General features: G+C 39.6%; 1 protein-coding gene across 1 annotated transcript; it reads right to left on the bottom strand.

Moving 5' to 3' along the window:
• Positions 1 to 2230: 2230 nt before the first annotated feature.
• On the bottom strand, positions 2231 to 10697 carry LOC135093871 (uncharacterized). Its single transcript, XM_063993465.1, has 3 exons — positions 10468 to 10697; positions 6312 to 6399; positions 2231 to 6062 (listed from the first exon to the last, which is right to left on the bottom strand). The coding sequence occupies exons 1-3, from the start codon at positions 10623 to 10625 to the stop codon at positions 4923 to 4925; spliced, it is 1386 nt and encodes a 461-aa protein (XP_063849535.1). The 5' UTR covers positions 10626 to 10697; the 3' UTR covers positions 2231 to 4922.
• Between the last annotated feature and the right edge of the window lie 450 nt (positions 10698 to 11147).

Here is an 11147-nt window from a genome sequence, read left to right as displayed (position 1 = left end):
ACTCTACCTTGGACGATTCTGGGCTTGTTCTTCCTTCTCTTCCACCCTCTGACTATTTCATGCTACCTTTTAAAATTCTTCGCAATGATGTTTTCCATGCCCTCGCTGGCCAAAACCTTCGGAAGGCTTATGGACCTGATTGGGTCCCTTTTATTGTTCTCCGAAACTGTGCCTCCGTGCTTGGACATTGCCTAGTCAAACTTTTTCAGCTTTGTCTGTCAACATCTACCTTTCCTTCTTGCTGGAAGTTTGCCTACATTCAACCTGTTCCTAAAAAGGGTGACCGTTCTAATCCCTCAAACTACCGTCCTATTGCTTTAATTTCCTGCCTATCTAAAGTTTTTGAATCTATCCTCAACATGAAGATTCTTAAACATCTATCACTTCACAACCTTCAATCTGATCGCCAATACGGGTTCCGTCAAGGCCGCTCTACTGGTGATCTTCTGGCTTTCCTTACTGAGTCTTAGTCATCCTCTTTTAGATATTTTGGTGAAACTTTTGCTGTTGCCTTGGACATATCAAAAGCTTTTGATAGAGTGTTGCACAAAGCTTTGATTTCCAAACTACCCTCCTACGGCTTCTATCCTTCTCTCTGTAACTTCATCTCAAGTTTCCTTTCTGACCGTTCTATTGCTGTTGTGGTAGACGGTCACTGTTCTTCTCCTAAATCTATTAACAGTGGTGTTCCTCAGGATTCTGTCCTGTCACCCACTCTCTTCTTATTATTCATTAATGATCTTCTAAACCAAACTTCTTGTCCTATCCACTCCTACGCTGATGATACCACCCTGCACTTTTCCACGTCTTTTCATAGACGTCCAACCCTTCAGGAGGTAAACATTTCACGCAGGGAAGCCACAGAACGCCTGACTTCTGATCTTTCTAAAATTTCTGGTTGGGGCAGAGCAAACTTGGTATTGTTCAATTCGTCAAGAACTCAATTTCTCCATCTATCAACTCGACACAACCTTCCAGACAACTATCCCCTCTTCTTCAGTTACACTCAACTGTCCCTCTCTTCTACACTGAACATCCTCGGTCTGTCCTTTACTTATAATCTGAACTGAAAACCACATCTCATCTCTAGCTAAAACAGCTTCTATGAAGTTAGGTGTTCTGAGACGTCTCCGCTAGTTTTACTCACCCCCTCAGCTGCTAACTCTGTACAAGGAGGGCCTTATCCGTCCATGTATGGAGTATGCTTCACATGTCTGGGGGGGTTCCACTCATACTGCTAGACAGGGTGGAATCAAAGGCTTTTCGTTTCATCAACTCCTCTCCTCTAACTGACTGTCTTCAGCCTCTCTCTCACCGCCGCAATGTTGCATCTCTAGTTGTCTTCTACCGCTATTTTCATGCTAACTGCTCTTCTGATCTCGCTAACTGCATGCCTCCCCTCCTCCCACGGCCTCGCTGCACAAGACTTCCTTCTTTCTCTCACCCTTATTCTGTCCACATCTCTAACGCAAGAGTTAACCAGTATTCTGAATAATTCATCCCTTTCTCTGGTAAACTTTGGAACTCCCTGCCTGCTTCTGTATTTCCACCTTCCTATGACTTGAATTCCTTCAAGAGGGAGGTTTCAAGACACTTATTCATCAATTTTTGACTACAGATATATGACCCTTTTATGGGACTGGCATTTCAGTGGGAATTTTTTTTTTTATTGTATTTTTTGTTGCCCTTGGCCAATGTCCTTCCTACATTAAAAAAAAAAAAAATCCTTATATAAATTGTCTGTTCATAAGTTTTAGAATTACTGGTCTGTTTCGGGACCATTTGGGATGACGGCGTTCTCCGTTCATGCTGTTCGACACCGTTAATGCGTGATTCAAGACTATTAATTTTCTTTTTTAAGATAGTTCCAATTTTTCATCGTTTTTTTTTTTCTTAGATTATTTTTAGTTCTTTAAAGTGACTTGATAAAATGAACTTTATCACTTTCACAAGGGTCTTGGGTTGCTCAAATAGACATTCAAACATAGATCCCCAATAGCTATGGTCGTGATCAACTAGCATCTGGTGTAATAGGCAGTTCATTATGGTGCTTTGGTGCAGTCACTCTTCGAACAACCTTTATCCGTATGGTGCTTGTCAGTTTGAAGACTAAATCCAAGGAGGTGTTCACCCGTTGCAGCGGGTCTGACAGTTACTAGTACAAGAGTTTGATGATAGTAAAGACGAGGTCAGGGACGTTTGTTCCGAGGAAGGTCTAGAAACAGAATGATGAAGTAGTACTAACTTTTATTTTATTTCTACTCCGTTAAATTATCTCTGGGTAATTATAGAAAGAAAGAACATCATTGTGTCGTAAACAGTGAAGAGAAAAGAATTTATCTTTTTTCACACCTATAGATTTGTGTTAATCAACCATTGTGTTCAAAGCAAAGAGGCCGATAATTATGACTGATTGCCTCAAGTAATCCTCTTTCTCTTTCTAGATGAGCTTTTCTTTTTGTGATTCTCCAACAAGCAACGTTATGTAAATGGAGAGCTGCGACGACTTTCAGCACTATATGTTCACATAATAAATATCGCACGCATAATATATAAGATTTGATCTAATCCACATTAAATTTGTATGTCACCTAGAATGAGTATCGGTTAATACCTCCTGTCTCTCAGATCTACTGCTCATTTCTCGCTAGATGAGCGAAGCGATGCTTTATTAAGTATACAGAAGTCTCAAATCAAAACTCATCGTCACATTCATGTACCTCCCGATCAAGCTAATCTCCAACAAAAATTTATCACACTTTCTTCCATCATGATTGCCTCCCTCCAAAAAAGGTACACGCATGTCTGACAGGAACACCTTAAATTTCTCTCTCACCCCGAGGCCATGAGCTCAATCACTTTCAATTAGTGAGTTTAGTCCTCAGCTATTACACTCAATTCTCCAATTGCTTAATGAAGGCTTTATGATGACCTACAATAATTTTGCAAAATCAAGTTGTTCACCAAACACTGTTTCATCAGTTTGCTTTACCATGTTTACAAACACTTATAACAGAGTAATAGAGTTATATAGAGTTACATACAAGCACAGGCAACAACGGACCTTGCGGTCTTCACGAGGCGACCTGACCTAGGACTAGTAAGGTGATAGTAGAACAAAAATAACTGCAAAGCAGAAGGCTCTCTCCCAACTCTCTGCTCCCTCTGCCATAAACCGTACAGGAAAATAGGTCGGAAATAAATACCCTTCGGTGTTAGAGAAGATAAAACCCGAAGGAAATCTTATTGGAAAGAAAGAAAATAGATGAAATGAGGTGTCCCATTTTTCTAGAAGCAAGCATGTTAATCTCTAAGAAAGAAATGCTATTATTCGTTAACTGGAAGGAAAATATTTATTAATATGGCTTTTAAAAGTCTCTGCTGTGTTGCATTCTATCACGTTTCGAGGAAGCCTAATATAAATTAACCACATCGTAGAAAAAAAAATTTAGAGTTCAAGGATTTCCCAACAATTTTGCTACCATTTCATTGCATGTAATCTGAAAACTCTGTCGTGAAATATTTATTGCAGTCCATGTTATCAATCTTTTCATTTTTTTTTTTTTTTTTTTAAACATCTGTACTAAATCATCTCCTTATCTTCTTTGTGTTAATGCGAATAGATCTAAATCTTTAAGACGCTCTTCGTATGATTTGATTCTAAGGATGGCTATAATTTTTGTTACTCTACACTGAAAACGTTGTAATTTAACTGTCTTTCTAGTAATAGGAACACCAAGCTTGAACGTAATATTTTAAAATGGGACAGACTAAACAGCTACACAAAGTGAGGATTGTATCCTTAGATTTATCTTGAAAAGATATGTTGATTAAACCAAATATTTTGTTTGCTTTCTTTACAAATTCTGAACATTGTTAGCTATATTTTAGGCAACCCGATGTTGTTACTTCTAAACAAATTTTGCAATCTACACATTCAATTGGGTACAGTTCAAAATATACTTAGCTTTCTCGTTTTAATATCCTATGTGAAAGATATCGTTTCAATATCCTATGTATTCCTTTCATTTGCATTAAAACTCACTTGCCATGTTTGCCCCTACTCTGACTATTTTCTCCGTTATTTTCCATTTATTATACCTGTTTGTTAGGGACTATAGAATTCGCTATTTTGGTGTCATCAGCAAATTTCGATATTATAGTGGCAACACCCTCATCTATGTCATTCATATAAACAAGAAAGAGAACAGATATTAAAACTCATCCCTGTGGCACCACGCTGGTTAAGTGTCTCCACTTGGATGTGTTTTCATTTATTACTACTTTTGTTTATGGGTGTTTAGCCATTTTTTTTTTTTTTTACCCACCTCAACCTGTCGACTTGGATACCAAGTGATTTCAGCTTAATCAGTAAACATTTGTGTGGGACTTTGTCGAAGACCTTTTGAAAATCAAGATATATCAACTGGTATATTTTCGTTTTACTGGTTCAGAACATCATATCAGCCTAAGAGGTTCGTCGAACAGGAGCGTTTGTTTCGGATGCCGTGTTGAGTATCTTTAAGTAGTTTGTTTTCCTCTAAGTGATTAATAATTTTGTCTCTTATGTAAGTTTCTCTTGAATTATGCACTCGACCGAGGTTAAGCTAGTTGGCCGGTAATTGTTTGGTAAAGATATACTAACTTTTATAGTTACGTTATCGAGCTTCCATTCATGAGGCATTGTACCAGACTGTAGGGATTTACTGAACAAGAAATCAGATACTTAGTTTTAACTAATTCGGATTTCGCTTCCTTTAAGATGTAGGGTGAGATCGAGAAAAGAGGGGATGATTTCTCTAAATTCACTAAAATTCAATAAATTCACAAAAATATTTCCTTTTGCACATGAAAAACGTGGTAATGGACGCCGCATTTTCTGATGATGAACAAACGCGTCTCATGTTATAAAACATCTTTGTTCACATTTTTGATGAGCTGATAGCCATCACGGTCATCAGGTTGTCAAACGTTATATCCACCAATTTATGTGCGTTTTCCCGGGAGAAAACGTTACTTGCGTAGGTTAGGCTATACATGAGGCAGCCACGTAATGTGTTAAACATGTGGAGCATGTGATCAACCCAGAGTGCTGAAGTCCCTATTATGTGTGTGATCCGAACGTATTGTCCCTCCGTCGGGATGAGATGGTCAATATTGCCCAGGTTGGATACCCCGTGATCACTCTTTAGTAGCGACTGCTCAGAAGAATGATCTGCTGCACTGCTTCCAACCTTGAACACTAGATGCTTCATTACTTCTTTTACTTGAAGACCTTGACCAATGTTTTTATTAATATTTCTGGCGTAGGCCCAAAAGTTCCCTCTCCAGTTGGCTGGCGTCGACACAACGTTGTCAATATCCATTACATGAACACCCAAGGTTCCCATGGTGTCGCCTGACCAGTAGCGCCTCAGGTTAACTGCGTGCACCTCATGGATGTGGTAAAACTCCTGCTCCAGGCCTTCTTGCCTCAAAAAGTCGACGAGACTCACGTTAAGCACCGCCGTCAGTCCACTGTTCACCGTGACGTTCTCCTCCTTGCATTTACTAATAAAGTTCTGGGTCGTTGTTATGTCCAAATCACGCAGAACAATTTGGGACTCGAAGTGAGACTCTATCGCCTTTGGATATGCAAGTGGAATAAGTTTTTCTTTTTTTTTTTGACTTGACCTCTCTATGTCTTCTTGTAGTTGTTGGAAACCGTTATAATTTTTCAACTCATGCATTACTTTCGTCAGTACAACTTTGGTCTCTTCTCCGGCGACCAGCTTACCGAGCTGAGCTGAGTCAGTGATGGATTTACCGGCGACCACGTCGTCCAACACCCGAAGAAATTTGTCAGTCACAAAAACGTTTGTGACGCCATCAGCGATGGCGTGATGGTTGGCCAGCAACAGCGTGCGGCAATAAGGAAAGGCTGCAGCTAGATATGGCCGAGAGCAACGGGCAGGGACTCCGGCAGGAAGAAGGCGTGCACACCACAAGGGACCCTCGGTGGTGGGAAAGCGGTGCTGCAACAATGCCTCCATAGCCGGGACCAGGTCCTCCGTCTCGGTCACCTGAGGGAAAAGGTGAACGCAGAGTCTGATATGAGAGGTACAGTTAAAGATGTGTGTGTGTGTGTGTGTGTGTGTGTGTGTGCGTGTGAGGGTCTGTGAGAAAATGAGATTAGATGAGAGATTAATAAAAAAAAAAAAAAAAAGAAAGAAAGAAGACAAAAAGTAGTGTGCTGAGGCCCCATGTGTTTAAAGTTTAAAGTTTAAAGTAAAGACGACGAGTCTAGCAACAACATGTCGTGGGCACTGTACCTGGAAGTCGAGGTAGTCGCGGTTCATGTCACACGCCCACAAGGTGCAGCCATGCTTCCGAAAGCACGTTCTCAGCGAAGGCACTTTCCTGTAAAGAGGAACGTCTCAGTCAAAGAGAGCGTATTTGTCACACATAAAATAAAAAGTAAACACATTTGCCTTGTAGAGAGCGCAATTAAAAATCTTAATTCTTAAGTCTTAATTTTAATGCACTGTGGGGTGTAGGCATTGTCCCGACAGGCTAGGGCGCCCTTTCCAAGTGTCGCCTACAGAGGGGTGCACTGGTGTTTCTGATGACGCCTTTCATGGTGTCACTTGTCATATGTTTGTCACCCAGCCAGCCATTTTCTTTCAGAAGGAGCTTAGATCTCATGTGGATAAGTCTTTGGTAATGATTGACGTCAACCGAGAGAGAGGTTTTGACCTGGTTGGGAGAAGAAAGTTACGGGAGGAAAGATGGTAAAAAAACCCTGGATGACAGTCCTCAAGATGCCATGCCATTTGTTCCAACTGGCTTATTTGTGGAACTCTTTCCTTCCTTTCTGTACTTGGTAATCCTGGGTAGTGTGACAGCGGGAGAGTAAACAGATGATATCCTGAACACGTAGTCTGTGCGTTTTATTAAAAAAAATCTTATCTGTATATTATCTATTTATATGTGAATTATTAACCATCATTTTGTTTACATGTAAAACACACAGTTAAAAAAAATAAATAAAAAAATAAACAAATACATTCGTTAAGTGTGTCACTCACAATTTCATGTACATCACAAAACAATTTTTCCTGAACTAAAACCATTTTGATTCTGGGGATACTACTTCCGTATGTGGATGCAAAAATTGTGTAACATATTTTCCTTTAATGGTAAGGACAGACAGACTGATAAAGCATCTACTGGCGAAACAGCAACATAAAATTAAAGGGTTTTTATCCATAACATGAGATCCTTACATCAAATGTCTGACAGCAGCCTGACCATCACTATTTAATCTGTGCTGTACAATTTTCACCTATATAACATCTCTAACTATTTAACTCCTAAAGTGGAGCACATGCTGACCCTTTCGCAGAGATCCTCACTTTTGAAGGCTTCACTGTTTACCACTAGTTTTGGTTTTCCTCTCCTTTTACTGACTACCCCTGTGAGCTAGCGTTTAACTTTGATATTCTCCATGACAGAGCAATTAGTTCACCACCCTATTCGTATTCCTCACCGTCTTCTAGATACACCGAACATTTCTTATCTCTTTTTTTTAACTTGTAATACTTCTGCTTATGCTGTCACTCTTTCTTTTCCGTTGATCTCCTCCGATCACCTCATATAATCTTTCCAATTCCTAGGCTTCAGGATTATCTGAAGTATAGGTGCCTCTGGCTTTTATGCGTCTGCTACTTGGGGATATTCGAGGAGGTATTGTGATTTTCCTTGGAACAAATACTGCTTTCGTGTCAGAGACCCGTCTCCGTGTGCTGAGCGCATAACAGAGGTAATAATATCTGGCATGGAAGAAGGCGTACATTCCTTATAGTTTCCCCTGTCCTAAAACTTCTAAATCTTGGTTTAACTAAACCTGTTCTTGTGCTATATATGACAGAGAGGTGGCCTACAAATTATACTTGAGCCTTTAATCGCCTGAATCTGATGTATTTTATTTCTCTGCCCGAAATCATGCCAAATCTGGTCTCCAAATAGACCGAATCTTAATAACAAAATGTCAAAAATTTTCTCAACATAACTCCCTTCGTTACTTCTGGTTCCTAGCAAAAAATATCGCCAACAACTTTTCTTCTTTTATTTCAACCCAATGTCACCACTGTCATCTAATCTATCACTAAACCTGAGCTCTTCGCTCAAACTTTTGGTAAAATCTTCCTATTTTGGATGATTCACGGCTTTTTCCTCTTTGTCATCAATAATCCGACAAATTCATCCCTCCCATTAAGATTCATTGCAATGATACCTTCCGTGAACTTAACCTTCGGAAGGCTTATGGATCTGATAAGGTCGCTCCTATCGTTCTCCGGAACTCTGCCTACGTGCTTGCACCTTACATAGTCAAACTCTCCCAACTCTGTCTATTAACATCTATCTTTCCTTTTTTTGCAGCAGGTTTGCCTAAATTCAGCCTGATTCTAAAAAAAAAAAAAAAAAAAAAAATTATGACAGCTCTAATTCCTGAAAAAAATAGTCACATTATTTTCATTTATTTATTTATTTATTTATTTATTTATTTTATTTTCATTTTATTTATTTATTTATTTATTTATTTATATTCTTAATAGGAAGATTCTTAAAAATCTGTTACTTCGCAATCTGACATCTGATGGTAAAGATGGTTTCTGTCGTGGTTACTCTACTGATTATTTTCTGGTTTCAAATAATGACTCTTGGTCAGCCTCTTAAAGGAATTTTGGTGAAATTTTCGCTGTTGCTTAGGATATATCAAAAGCATATGATAAAATCTGGCAAAAAGCATTAATTTCCAAACTACATTTCTACGGTTTCCATCCTTCTCTCAGTACCTTCATTTCAAGTTTCCTCTTTGAGTGCTTTATTGCTACAATGTTGGACTTTCATTTTTTTTCCTTATAAATCCATTAATAGTACTGTTCCTCAGGTTTCTGTCATATCACCTATTCTCTTTTTAATATTCATCAAATATCTTTTCAGCTAAACTATTTGTCTTATCCACTCCTGCACTGATGATACCACTCTGTACTTGTTCACGTCTTTACAAGACGTCTAACCGTTCAGGTATTAGTTTAATTCTGACTTCAGATCTCTCTAAAATTTCAGATTGAGGTAGGGCAAAGCTACTATTCTTCAATGCCTCAAAACTTTTATTTCAAGTTCCTTCATTTCAAGTTTCCTTCCTGACGGCTTTATTGCTACCATGTTAGACGATCATCTTTTTTTTTTTCTAAATTTATTAACAGTAGTGTTCCTCAGGTTTTTGTCATATCACCAATTCTGTTCCTATTATTCATCAACTCTCTTTTAAGCCACCATCCATCAACTCAACACCTCATTCTAAATAACTACCCTTGATTAAATGACACTCAGCTGTCCCCTCTTCTACACTGAACATCCTCGGTTCACTGGAATATCAGTGGGCCATTTCTGGCTTTCTTTGTTGTCCTTGGCCAGTGACCTTCTTACATAAAAAAAAGTACGAAGCTGTATATACCACATATTACTAGCATGTACTACTACCACTGTGGTTACTATTACTATATATAACCACGTGGACGCGCACTCCCACGTGAACTACATCGAACAGCTTACACGTTCAAATACTGCCTTCTTTCGCTTGGTTCGACCACACATTGACAACAACACATCTGGAAAGCACATGCACATTTCTTCCCGGATTATCACCTGGGCTCACGATAATCCTTGTCTCTCTTTCTCCACTCCTTTCCCTTTTCTTTCACGTAACACATAACTATTGGTTTGAGATTGGTGCATGTCTCTCGGGCTAGTGTCATATAAAAATAATGTAGGCTGACCTCCAAGACGGGCAGAGAGACAGTCAGTTAATAAATGACCTATATAATAATGTAAAACAAAAACTACAACGATTAAAAATCATATACAATCATATCGCAACAACTACAACAGCTGAATGTTGCACTCGATGACTTCATTAAGAGAGGGTCTCTCTCTCTCTCTCTCTCTCTCTCTCTCTCTCTCTCTCTCTCTCTCTCTCTGTCTGTCTTTTACACACACACACACACACACACACACACACACACACACACACACACACACACACACACACACACACACACACACACACACACAACATAACACCATAATGAAATAAGGGAAGCTGCAAGAAACCATCAGGACTACACGTGGCACTCTATGAAACATACCTACCAATTTCCACGCATCATCGCCATCTGTAAAGTTATCTCCTTTTAAAGCTCTCTAATGACACACTACTAATACCCTGATTACTGAGTCCCCTGAAAGAAATTTTATTAGTCTGCTAAAAAGCGTTTGTGTATATCGGTCCAGATGCAAAAACAGGGCTCCATCTCCACCACGACTAATTTCGTGGTGTAGAATTAATACAGAGTGTTGTGCACTGTGGTGCTTGTGCTTATGGAATTATGGCGTGTTTCGGTGTGCGTGATCATGACTAACCTGAAGACGTGATGAAGAGCCTCCCTGATCTGACTATCGCTGAGAGGTACGCTGGACCGTAGGGTCATCTCAATAACCGTCACATTAAAGTCTCTATAGTTGCATTTTTCTATTTCAGTGGCTGGCCGAAGCCACACGACAGATGAGTCTACCGCCATGGCACGCCGCTGGTAAGGAACTGCCAGCTACGATCTCATGGAGGACGTAATGTGGCGCGGCTGTGCCTCGACACGCACCCAAACGCTCCAAGAGGAACGTTGTCACAATGACTTGCCGCTTCCCTTCAGAACCTACTATCTTATCGCTAGTATCGGTTCTGTTAAGGCCGCTCTACTGGTGCTCTTCTGGCTTTTCTTATTGAGTCTTGGTCATCCTCTTTTAGAAATTTTGGTGAAACTTTTGCTGTTGCCTTAGAAATATGAAGAGCTTTTTATAGAGCCTGGCACAAACTTTGAAATCCAAACTAACTTCCTATGGCTTTTATCCTTCTCTCTGTAACTTCATATCAAGTTTCCTTTTTGACTGATCTATTGTTGCTGTGGTAGACGGTCATTGTTCTTCTTCTAAACCTATTAACAGTGTTGTTCCTCTGGATTCTGTCCTGTCACCGCCTCTCTTCCTATTATTCATCAATGATCTTCTAAACCAAACTTCTTGTCCTATCCACTTGTACCCTGATG

Source organism: Scylla paramamosain, chromosome 44 (genome assembly GCF_035594125.1).
Source record: "Scylla paramamosain isolate STU-SP2022 chromosome 44, ASM3559412v1, whole genome shotgun sequence".
NCBI classification, from domain to species: Eukaryota; Metazoa; Arthropoda; class Malacostraca; order Decapoda; family Portunidae; genus Scylla; species Scylla paramamosain.
This window is presented reverse-complemented; position numbering and strand designations above follow the sequence as displayed.

What these genes read in the sequence shown, in the direction of transcription:
- LOC135093871 (XM_063993465.1), bottom strand. Translation starts at nt 10,625, where the DNA reads ATGGCGGTAGACTCATCTGTCGTGTGGCTTCGGCCAGCCACTGAAATA. An exon ending in GCTCTTCATCACGTCTTCAG is followed by an intron (nt 6,400 to 10,467) that starts GTTAGTCATGAT and finishes TCCTCTTTACAG; the next exon opens with GAAAGTGCCTTCGCTGAGAA. An exon ending in GCGACTACCTCGACTTCCAG is followed by an intron (nt 6,063 to 6,311) that starts GTACAGTGCCCA and finishes CTTTTCCCTCAG; the next exon opens with GTGACCGAGACGGAGGACCT.